This window comes from Pristis pectinata, chromosome 7 (assembly GCF_009764475.1).
Source record: "Pristis pectinata isolate sPriPec2 chromosome 7, sPriPec2.1.pri, whole genome shotgun sequence".
Lineage (NCBI taxonomy): Eukaryota > Metazoa > Chordata > Chondrichthyes > Rhinopristiformes > Pristidae > Pristis > Pristis pectinata.
The window spans coordinates 71,078,797-71,091,558 of record NC_067411.1 but is presented as its reverse complement, the minus strand read 5'-3'; the positions used below and the strand labels follow the sequence as shown (position 1 = coordinate 71,091,558).

At 42.3% G+C, this 12,762-nt stretch overlaps 1 protein-coding gene across 1 annotated transcript in view; it reads left to right on the top strand.

The window, feature by feature from the left end:
* The first annotated feature begins 6,563 nt into the window (after positions 1-6,563).
* zmp:0000001301 (rab9 effector protein with kelch motifs) overlaps positions 6,564-12,762 on the top strand; it is an 80,825-nt gene continuing 74,626 nt past the window's right edge. Inside the window, exon 1 of the mRNA XM_052020633.1 lies at positions 6,564-6,628. Within this exon, the coding sequence (XP_051876593.1) occupies positions 6,567-6,628 (62 nt within the window). The 5' untranslated portion in view covers positions 6,564-6,566. The remainder of the gene's footprint in view (positions 6,629-12,762) is intronic.

Here is a 12,762-nt window from a genome sequence, read left to right as displayed (position 1 = left end):
ATTTTATGTCTTTGCACTGTACTACTGCCACAAAACAACAAATTTCACGACATATAACTCAGTGATAATAAACCTGATTCTGATTCCGGTACGTCACAATTTAAAGAGGTTTCTTTTGTACTTGTGTGTGTGTACATACACATATATATATAAAATACGTTTATGTTTGATAAAATAATGAGGGCAGTCGCAAGGTTTACTCCCCAATTAATATGCTTTCTTTCTGAAGACAATGACAGTGGTATGCAATGCAGGTGGGCTATTAGGGGATAGATTCATCATCGCCTGATCAAGGTACAGTGAATCACATAGATTCAGATTGGAAGGACACAGCAGTTCCAATCATGCTCTAATGATGGGACACCAATTGTAACATACCGGGCATGAAAACAGAAAATACCGGAAACACTTAGCAGTTCAGGCAGCAGGAAATGGTTAATGTTACAGGTCAGGTCATTGTTTTTCGGATTTCCAGCATCTGTGCTTTTATTTTAATTTTCATATCTTGAGCATTGTAGGAAAGGAAGGTACTTACTGCCTATCCGCAGTTTCCATTGAGATGATACTTGCAGTGAAGGTACTTTAATAACGTTGTTTGATGGCGATTTCCAAGATATGTGGTGAAGGGATGGCAATTTTACTGCTTTTTGGGATGGTGCGTGAACTGGGGGGGAATTTAAAGGTGTTGTATTTTACATTATTATCAGGGAGACATAACACCAAACAGAAACTAGTATAACAGAATAAACAAAACTAAATTGCTAATGAATACTTAAATAATACCTTAAATTAGAGAACAAAGCATTAAATATATTATATACACCAAATTAATGTAAGGTGATAGGATTTAGAAAAGTAGTCAAAAATATACAATTAAAAATAACTGGAAGAAATGCCTTGACTGTTTCTTGCATTTGTCAACTGGTATGGAAAAGGTTAGCAGCATGTACTCTATTTCATCATACTGAGATTCCATTCTATCCAGTATTTGATCACTAAGAGGAATTCTGTACATATCTCAAGTTTAACAGAAACTTTTTCAATCATTAAGTTTATGAGAAATAGGTCAAAATACATTAGATGCCAGAGGAATGCAAAACCATTTCTATCAATGGTGAAACATATGAGGTATTACATAGACCAAAATAACGTCATTAGGAATTTATGCATGATTGTTTTTGGACCTATTTTAATGTATCACAACTGGTGACAGGATCTAAAATTTAAAGGCAAATATTGGCTGGAGTAAGTTTTATAATGAGGCAGTGAAGATGGAGATCTTCCAATGAAATTCCTTGAATATGCATGGGTTAGCATGTAACTAAATTAAGGAACTGCATTAATAAAACACCCTCCCACCACTCAAAGTATCTATTTGCTGATTACTTATTTTTGAGGCTACTGTTTTTGCAAAGTTTTTATGTAGGAAAATATGGCAGTCAATTAATTCTCACAACTAACAGGGCAATAGATGATATTAATCCATCTTCATGGTATTGCTTAAGGGATAAACTTTGGACAAGAAAACTCTTCTACAAATATGTATTTTAGACTCACCTGATAGGTTCTACTGGGCCTCTGTTTAACACATTCAAGACATTATACATTCGAGCCTGGATCACTGCACTGAACTTTGAACTACCATCCTTGAGTAGGGATTGAATTTATCATATTCTAACTTAAAGGTGAGAGTTCTGCGAACAAGGCTAAGTTAACACCTATCCTTCTGTTAAATTATAATGTCTCTTAGATTAATAATGCCGAAGTCCTAAAATAGGACTCAGTTTGTTCAGCTTGCAGTTGGCATTCAATTTAACCAGGCAGCATAGAACAGGTAACTTGAAATTGGAAAGGGGGACAAAAATCAACATTTCATCACAAACCACAAGTAGCATATTGGTTTTAAAGAAAATTGGAGGCTTTCCTTTGAAGATAGCACACAATAGTGCAAGTCCACATTTTGTGCTTGGGTTAGATGGCTTTGGCCACGAGGTAATCTTTTTCACCTTCATCACTGAACTTATGAGTAGTTAAATTATATTGAGAGCTGCCCTCTTATATATTTTATGAGGAGCCAGGGTCTGAGATAACAAATAGTATTTTCAGAGTTGAAGTTTGGTGAATCTGAAGCTGAAGGCCATTTCAGTTTGCAACTGGCAAACACACTGACTGTGACCTGCTGTTAATGAATCTCATGAATAAGTAACAGTACTCAGTTGGTCCAATCCTGCAGTTAGGTTCAGTATTAATCAGGCAGAATATATATTTAACAGCTCCAGCTTGCTGTAAGTTCAGAGGGAAAAGTACATAGTTGAGAGTATAAAAATATGTTTGTGAATAATTTTAATTCAAGGTTACATGTACTACGTAGGTAAAATATGCTAGGGACCCTACTTTAATGTCTATCATAGGCAAGCAGGCCTTCATTAAGGAGGATTTATTTTTAAAACGTTAGTGAGACCTTATAAGTATAGTTTTTAAACAAAGCAAGCTAGTTGTAATTATTGATCTGTCTTTAGATCTACCAAATACACAGTAATGAAACATTTCAATGATATGTTTACGTGGCAAATGTCAACTCAGGTTATCCCCATGCTTTTCTTCTTGGGCAATCCCTTGGGATCGAGGATGATTTGCTTCCATGCCAGTTCGCTGGGCTCTGAGGTAGCTGATGAGCCCAAAGTAAGATCTGCAGACTCTACAAGATGTGGAACAGGAGGTGCTTGATGGAGTGGGTGGGTGGGTAGCTTGTGAAGCCTTGAGCCCCTTTCGTTGTTTATGCAGACTTTTTGCATCATCCAAACAAAGGGACAAGCTTCTCAGTGCCATTCCCAATGCATCTCTACCATTTTAGATAAGATAAGAAGACCTTTCTCGAATCCCTTTCAACAACCTTTGAATATAGAGGAGCAGAGCTAATGACATAATAATGTTTTTTTAAACCAAAGAAATATCAGTCCAGTTTTATTTTGAAGTTGGCTTTTGTTTATTATTATACTTTTTTTTTGATTTGGGGGTTTTCTTTTCATATAATCAAATTTCTTTTCAATTTCTTTTTTTTTGTATCACGTTCACTTAGCAAGAGAGCGGGAGGTCCAGATTACATACTTTACTCCTTGTGAGTATAAGTATTAACCTAGTATTGTTATCTCGATCTCTTCGCACCATATGTATAATTATTAATGTTATGTATATTAATTTGAATTAATTTGAAATTCAATAAAAAGATTGAAAAAGAAAGACAAGATAAGATATTTATTTATTAGTCACATGTACATCAAAACACACAGTGAAATGTGTCTTTTTGCGTTACTGAGAATGTGCTGGGGGCAGCCCGCAAGTGTCACCACTCTTCCGGCACCGACATAGCATGTCCACAGCTCCCAACCTGTACATCTTTGGAATGTGGGAGGAAACCGGAGCGCCTGGAGGAAGCCCATGCGACACGGGGAGAACATACAAACTGCTTACAGACAGCAGTGGGAATTGAACCCGTGTCGCCGGCGCTGTAATAGCGTTATGGAACAGGGATTCGCACGAATTGGTGGTGATATTATATTTTTGAAGGAGATTTTGAGAACATCCTTCGATTGTTTCCTCTGTCCCCTTGGTGCCATGATGGAATTCAGAACTGAGCAGCAATTTTGGGTCTCCTTCATCATTAAATTTAGGTTTGTAAATTATGTTGGGAGAAACTCCCTTACAAGTTTTCAGGGCAGCCAGAGACTGCATTTTCATAACTGATATTAAGAGGGAATTTGAAGGCTGAAGCAACAGGCAAATTTAGCTCATGTGTCCTGGTGTAAATGAATCTCATGAATAAGTAATAGTGCTCAGTTGGATGCAACCTGCAGTTAGGATTCAATATAATCCACCTGATTAAACAGTATCCTAACTGTGGACTTGAACTGACATGTATCAGGCCTGCAAAAGGTGTAGCCTGCCCATTGGAGCCCACTGCATGTAATAAGAGCTTCTCAGCTGTGGAAGGTGGAAGAGAACACAGTCATTGTTTCATTTATTCTGCCAGTGGACTTGGAGGACTTTGCAGAGACAATGTTAGAGTGCTTGTTGCAGATAGTCCAAGTCTCAGAGGGATCCACAAGGCAGGGATCACTGCTGCCCGGTAGTTCATAAGCTTAGCACTGGTTTGAGGTCTTACTCTTCAAGCACTCTTTTACCCAGACGGCCAAAGGCTGTGCTAGCAAACAAAGCAATCATGAATTTCATCATTGATGTCTGCTGTCACTGAGTGGTGGCTCCTGAAAGTGCAATGACTGAGGTTGGAGTGACCTTGATTCTGGAGCGAAAGAAACATAGGTTGAACAAATTCCCGTTTATCCTGTAGATTAGCAGCACTCCAGGGAGGAAGTTTTTGGAGGTGAAGTTTTTGGAGGTGAAGTGCAGCACTGCAATGAGAAAAATTGAAAAAAGCGCTGGAGCAATGATGCTGGTTTGCTTGACAAATGTCTGCACTGAAATTTGGCCTAGTGTGGGCTAGTTAGTTAAGATCACAGTTTGCATGCCATCAAACACAGGGTGGAGGCAAGTTTCTGAGGGCAGCCAAATCTCAGTTAATGCAATCAAAGGTTTTGTGCGATCTCTAAAGGCCATGTACAGCGGTTGATGTTGCTCTGTTATTGGAGATGTTGTGCAGTGAAAATCATGTCCATTGTGCCTCAATATGAACAGAATCTACATTGTGACTCAGGGAATAACCCTTCAGCCACCAGTGGGAAGTAGTTAAGCTTGTCTCTTGTGTTGATATTCCTGTAGCAGACATTAATGCAGGGGTGGGGGAACTGCTCTGTAATTACCGCACTCAGATTTGTCTTCTTTCATGAAAATGGCCTCAATATCTCTGAGGCCCTCTGGACAGCGGTCCTCTTCCCAGATGTGAGAAACGAGGTTATGAATTTGTGTCTGAAGTTCCTCTGCACCATATTTTAGAACTTCATTAGTGATACTGTATGCTCACATGGCCTCTTGTTTTTCGGTTGACATATTTCTCTTTTGATTTTTTTTTAAATTTTATTTACAGTGTGGTAACAGGCCCTTCCGGCCCAACGAGTCCGCGCCGCCCATCTTAAACCCAAATTAACCTACCCGTACGTCTTTGCAATGTGGGAGGAAACTGGAGCACCCAGAGGAAACCCACGCAGACAAAGGAGAACGTACAAGCTCCTTACAGACAGCGATGGGAATTGAACCCCAATCGCTGGCACTGTAATAGCGTCGCGCTAACCGCTACGCTACTGTGCCTGGGGTTGTGCTGAGGTTGGACTGGAAAGCATGCTTTGGAATGGAATCAAGGACTCTCATGACAAGGACAGAGTCACTGTTGAGAATTTCTTTCAAGTACAGCCTGCCTCTCCAACATTTGGGGCTCTTAACAATGGCGTTTGGGATGGGGACTAGTGGACTGTGTGAGCCACAGGTAGTGGTGACAGCACTGTCATGGATATCAGGATCTCCTGTGCTGTTTCCACCTGCCATCTGTTCTTTAAGTGACAGGTTTTCTGTTGACCTTCAGTTGTTTGTAGAGATGTTTCTTTTCCCTTTGGCTGTATAAGAGTTTCCAATATCATGGTTACGTGGAAAAAAATCCTCTTGCATTATAACCAACCATTCTACTACAGATTCAGGGTCCTCGGATTGTACTCGTGGAAAAAATACATAAACTGGACTTCGGTTTTTGCTGTCATCTATTCTCTAAATACACAAAAAGTGCTGGAGGAACTCAGCAGGTCAGGCAGCATCTATTGGTGGAAATAAACAGTCAACGTTTCGGGCCGAGACCTTCATCAGGACTGGAGAGGAAGAAGGCAGAAGCCAGAATATGAAGGTGGGGGGACAGGTGGGGGGAGGGGGCGGAGACCAGGAAGGCCTCGTGGCTGTGGAAGCAAGTCTGGGTGAGCACCAAAGATCACAGAAGGGGAGCGGTTGGAGAGGGTCTCACAGAACTCTCGTCGAAGAGAGGAGGAAAGCTTCTTCAGGGTAGGCATCCCTGGAATAGGCTTCACAGTGGAGCAGCAAAACGGAGACACAAGAAATTCTGCAGATGCTAGAATTGCAGAATTAGCATCTGCAGAATTTCTTGTGTCGATGTTCTCTAAATACATCCAGTTTCAGCTAAAGGTCGATTGGCCGCACGGTGTGTTGAGCCAGCTGGGCTGTACGTGGGGTGTCGGTGCCAGCACATGCACAGTGACAAGTTTGGTTCAAGTCTGCTTCTGTCTCGGGTTTCAATGGAATTGCAAGCTACCCCGGAACTTCTATTTCATTGGCAGTCGTTGGAAGTGTGTTGATAGCACAGCAAGTGTAACCAGACAGTGCCTGTAATTTACATTAATTAGGACAGAATAATTAGTTATGTCTGGAATAATCTTAACTGATATGATATCGTAACAATGGATTAGAGAAGAATTGATATAGCACGCTGAGAGCAGCGGCACCTCCGGAAAACCAGCGCAACGCGCAGTAGTTACCTTCAAACTGTTTATCTATCCCATAGTTTATACAGGAGGTTAAATCTGACGTAAACAGTTTGCAGCAGAGAGCAAGAAATGGCCCTAGCGAGTGGTCATTGGATTAAAAAGGAAATCAGAGGAGACCCTCCCTGCCCCAGGTAAATTTTATAAAATGATAACCAGATGTTTTGCGCGTATAAACCCACCAAAGATAATACAACGCTTATTAGATTCATGTTTGGTTTGCAGCTATAAATGACTTTACGTTTTAATACAGGTTTTTTTTTCCGAAAAGCTACGCAGCATCCTATTAACCAACTGTATTAGTAGTTCGCTATTTGGGACGAATTGCCGGATTTGGTACTTGGATTTAACGTTTCGCCCATTTTAAATTACTTTCCCAATCCTTCCCTTCTTCCGGCAATTATCGTGACTATGTGGTCTCTACACATTCTTCCAGTGGAAGTGCCCACTAATGCACTGTAATGCACTCTAATGCCCACTAATGCACTAACCACCAAGTATGGAGTTGTGCAGAAGCTTTCTTTTACCAATCCCAAAAATTGTAGAAAGCATGACAGACTGCATATGCTGGAATCTGGAACCACATGAAAGACTAAAGAGGTCAACCAGCACCTTATCTGTAGGCTGCTTATCATCCCTTTAAGTAGCAGTAATGGGTGAACTTCCTTCTGTTTTGAGATTAAAATAGAAATGTTGACCTCAAAAATGACAGTACTGGTATGAAGTCCACATTTTAAGATTTGCCTATTATTCATACTTCCTGGAAATGTTTACTACCACCCTCAATAGATGGTATGTGGTACAATTTACTCAGAGTGTGTGTGTGGGACCAAGAACACTTTGAAGCTCTAAAGTCACATGTATAGCACCCAAGAAACCATAACGGTCTCAATTTGAATCGATCCAATGGAGGATAAGGGAAGTAAAAGTAATGAGCAGCAAGTGCTATAAGAAAATTAGACTGAAAACACTAGAAAAAAGAATGATGCACATACCTATGAAAGATAGGTTCACATAAATACAAAGTGTATTCAAATGAACATTAGAGAGATAGAAACATTCATGACTGTGGAGAGACATGTGTTTAACACAGAGCCATGGCTTTGGCTTGGACTAGATTTCCTGCTTTTAGGTTTGTTGTACAGATGGGGGTGGGGCGGAGGTTGGAGAGAAACAGCGTGGTAGCAATGTCAGTGATATATGTTGAAATATAAAAAATAGCCTGAGCTCATCTTAAGACAGAAATCATATAGAAAACATAAAGTACCAGGAAGGGAAATTATAAAGTTCTCTGTATACATTGCAGGCTACCACAGTGAAAATGAATTGAGGGTAAAAAACTATAAACAGCATTCCACTTCAGTACTTCAGTATTACTTAGTTTTAAACTGGGCCTTAGATAATCCCTTATTACCATAGTAACAGCCAGCTCTTCTACTTGCAATTGAGGCATGAGATGCCATTGGAGATATCTTAGACTAGACCTATTGTTTCTTATCTCATTGCGCATTTCCCAATTTATTACGCCTCTGAGACCTCAGGCCATAGTAAAGTGAGTTAACTTTCCAATTTATAGCTGTTCTTTATGCCAGATTGGTTCCAGTCTGTGGTTATACTTATTTCACAGAGTCTTAATTGCTACCAATGTCTTCTGAAGACAATTCGTGATTCAGAATGCTGTAATCTGCCAATCCTTTCCTGTTCCTTCATTCACTCCTTCAATTAAGTCATTATCAATCTCCTCGCTTATACTTCCTTAACATTTTCAGAACTTCACAGACCATTAGCCTCCTCTTTGTGTAGTCACCTACAGATGTTTGTTAAAACTGAACACTATCCATTTTTCCACTGAACTTTCCACTGCCCCCCACCATAGGTGCAACATCTGCTCCTATACTCCTTCCATCACCTCCATCCAGGGACCCAAACAGTCCTTTCAGGTGAGACAGAGATTTACCTGCACCTCCCTTAATATCATCTGCTGCATTCGGTGTGGCCTCCACTATAATGGTGAGACCAAACGCAGACTAGGTGACCGTTTCGCAGAACACCCTATCCTCTATCCATAACTGCAATCTGCATCTCCTCGTTGCCAGTCACTTCAACTCCCCCTCCCACACTATCACAGATATGTGTCAGTCCTCAGCCTCCTCCACTGCCAGGAGAATTCCAAGCACAAACTAGAGGAACAGCACCTCATTTTCCACCTTGGAACCTTGCAGCCTAATGGCATAAATATTGAATTCTCCCCCTTTAGGTAGTCCCCACCCCTCCCCTTCCCCACAAACCCCCTTTCCCACAAACCATCCCCCCCCCCACCCACCACGCTTCTTCTTTTCTTCCCTTTCCTAGCCTATCTCCTTTTTTCTATCTTTTTTTCCTTTCTCTCCTTACCTTTGACCCATCCCCTGGTGGATCTGCTCTCCCCTCCTCCCCCGCACCTGCCTATCACTATCTCTTACCTGCATCTACCTAGCACCACCTTGTGCCCACCCCGCCTTCCCTCTTTTGTCCACCTATCACTGCTCTGCTTTTCCCTCCTATATATTGGGCTTCCCCCTTTCCTTCCTACAGTCCGGAGGAAGACACCCGCCTTCCCTCTTTTGTCCACCTATCACTGCTCTGCTTTTCCCTCCTATATATTGGGCTTCCCCCTTTCCTTCCTACAGTCCGGAGGAAGAGTCCTGACCTGAAGTGTTGATAGCCTGCTTTTCTTCACAGATGCTGCCTGGCCTGCTGAGTTCCTCCAGCGTCATCGTGTTTTTCATCCATTCTTCTGTGATGGTTGTTTTATCCCTTTGACTATCGCAAGAATGATCCAGCCAATCTTCTTAGACGGTCCCTCGGGATCAAGGCTGCCTTACTTCCACTCCGTTTTAGTGGGTGTTGAGCTGGCTAATGAGGTCAATGTGGGAACTACAGACTCTTTCAGGGCAGGCAGATGGGTAGTTTGACGTGGTGTACTCCCTCCGCTGCTCACACAGGACTTCTGTGTGCTTCCACAGCATGGCCACAAGGTTCTCAATACAAATCTGAATGCTCCTCCACTTTGAGTGGTCACAGGCCAGCAGTACCCAGGAGTATTTGAGAATGTTGCATTTCTCCAAGGAAGCTTTGAGCACATCCTTGCATTCTCTGTCCACCTGATGATCTCCTCCCACATCAGAGCTCTGCATAAAGCACTTGTCTGGGGAGTCTGGTCATAGAGCACTACAGCTCAGAAACAATCCACAAAAAGGTTCTGCTCAACAGTTTGCAAGTGACAGCATAGCTTTTACTGTATGAGCACTCTCTTTGTACACAGTAAACTGCAGGATGAAAGGATGGCAAATTATGGAAAGAAATGGTGGGGGCATAGCAGGAACTGGGTAGATCAGGAGGAAAGAGAAACGGGACAGAGGGGGAGTAGTTTACCTGAAATTAGGCAATAAATTTAATGTTAGTTGTGGGCAATCTTTCAGGATCTATAAGAGAAGAATCACAAAGCATAGCAGGATGTCATTCAGCTCATCTTGTTTATATCAGCTTTGATGGAGTTAACTAATTCCTTCCACTCCGCTGCTCTTTCTTCATGACCCTGTGGTATTTTTATACCGTTTTCATCCCTCTTTACAGAGTTCTTAGGGTTATCACCAAATATCAGCTTAAGTAATTCTTTTCCCTCATGTTGCCAATCACAAATCGGCAACCTCTAAATGTTGCTGACTCAGCCAGTAGAAACAGTTTTTCTTCATTAACTCAGTCAAATGTTTCATGAGTATGAATGATTCTTTCTAACCTCCCTTTCACTTTCCCTGTGTGAATTGACCTCCAGTTTCTTTCGTTTCTTCAAGGAACTGATCATCCATCTTAAAATCCAGTGCCCAGAAGTGCCACAATATCCATGTACCAGCTAGGGGTGGCGGGGGGGGGGGGGGGGGGGTGGGGGGGGTAGGGGTGGGGGTGTTGGGGGGGGCAGGGCTGGTGAGTGAGTTCCAGTTCTTTACAAAGGCTTGGTATATTTGTTTTGCTTTTGCACATTATGCCTTTAGTTATGAAGCCAAGAATCCTTTATGCCTTAACTTCAACTACCACCTTCAAAGACTTGTTAGTGTCCACCCCAAATCTTCATTCTTCTTGCACTGCCTACAAAACTGTATCATGTTACTTAGATTGCCTCTCATTTAAATTGGTAAATTAGTTTATTATTGTCACATGTACCGAGATATAGTGGAAAACTTTGTTTTGCATGCCATCCATACAGATCGTTTCATTACAACAGTGCATTGAGGTAGTACAAGGGAAAACAATAACAGAATGCAGAATAAAGTGTTACAGTGAAAGAGAAAGTGCAGTGCAGGTAGACAGTAAGGTGCAAGGCCATAACGAGGCAGATTGTGAGGTCGAGAGTCCATCTTATCGTACTACAGCACCACTCAATAGTCTTATAACAGTGGGATCGAAGCTGTCCTTGAGCTTGGTGATACGTTCTTTCAGGCTTTTGTATCTTCTACCCTGATGGGAAGGGGGAGGAGCGAGAACGTCCGGGGTGAGTGGAGTCTTTGATTACGTTGGCTGCTTTACAGAGGCAGCGAGAAGTGTAGACAGTGTCCGTGGAGGGGAGGCTGGTTTCCTTGATGTGCTGAGCTGTGTCCACAATTCTCAGTTTCTTGTAGTCAAGGGCAGACCAATTGCCACACCAAGCTGTGATGCATCCAGATAGGAGGCCTTCTATGGTACATCAATAAAAATTGGTGGGGGTCAAAGGGGACATACCACATTTCTTTAGCCTCTTGAGGAAGTAGAGATGCTGGTGAGCTTTCTTGGCCATGACATCTACGTGGTTGGACCAGGACGGGCTATTGGTGATGTTCAGTCCTAGGAACTTGAAGCTTTCAACCCTCTCGAGCTCAGCACCATTGATGAGGTCAAGATGAATGTAGGACCAGGAGATGGCATCCATCGTGGACCTGTTTTGGCGGTAGCCAGACTGCGGCAGGTTGAGGTTGTCTGGGAGGCTGGAGTTGATGTGTGCCATGACCAGCCTCTATTTACTTGTGTGTGTGTGTGTGTGTGTGTGTGTGTGTGTGTGTGTGTGTGTGTGTGTGTGTGTGTGTGTGTGTGTGTGTCTGATATTTTATCTGCCTATCCATTTTGCCAATGGGTCCATGTCCTCTTGAAATTTGTCACCATCCTTTTCATTGTATATTACATCTCAGAATGTCACATTATTTGCAAACTTTGAAATTGTGCCCAAGTCCATGTCATTAATATATCTCAAAATGAGCAGTAGCTCTAACACTGACTCTCAGTGCAAATATCCCTTCAGTTTCAGGGGAAAATCATTAATTAAAAGTCACCTTAAATCATTCAGAAAATTTGACCAATAACTTCTAGGTATGAGTCACCCTTGCAACTTGATGTGATTTCCACAAAACAGGCACCCAGGACTGTGTCATTCCCTATGCAGTGTTCTATTTTGGAGCGTTGTAGGGGAATGCAGACCACGATGCAAGGTACCCTCATCCTGATGGCCACCTATTTGTGCGCTGAATCAAACTGTGTATAGAGCCTGGGTACACAAGCACCATGCATAACTATTTGCTGAGGTTCTACCTGTCCCCAGTGTTGCCAAGGATGGACCTGGCTTTGTTGCTGCAGAACGTTCCATTCAGTTGGACTGTGCTGCACTACCTGTCCCTTGCAGAGAGGTTTCTGCGGAGAAACATCTTTGATAAGTCAATCAAGCAGTAATTGCACAAAATGTCCTGGAGGCTTTGTGGGGGAAGGAGATGATGGATCCGCTTGGATGGTTCCCTGGGAAAACTGCCAAAGCCATTTGGCGGAATGCCTCAATGCCAGAACTCTCAAACAAGCATAAGGATCTTGTGTGGCTGATGGTGAGAGGGATAATCCCCATCAGGTCTCATGCACAGTCAGAGTCTCGATATCACTGCACACTGCCCTGGAAAGAGCTGTGGGGTGGTTGAGACAGTCATCTACCTCCTTGTGGACTGTGTCTTTACCAAGAAGGTCTGGAAAGAGATGCAGTGGTCTTTGTCAACGTTCATCTTGAGCAGCAGCATAATATGGAACTCTGTACCCTATGGGTTGTTCCTTGGGACATATATTGAGACAAACATTAATTGCTGCTGGAAGATTACCAGCTCAATGAAAGGCTCAATGATCTGCCTAAATCTCATTGTTCTTCCAGTGCAAGGAAATGTCTGCAATGCCACTGTCTGGGAGGTTCCAAAGTTCAGGTGTAATTGTTGAATGATGCACTGAA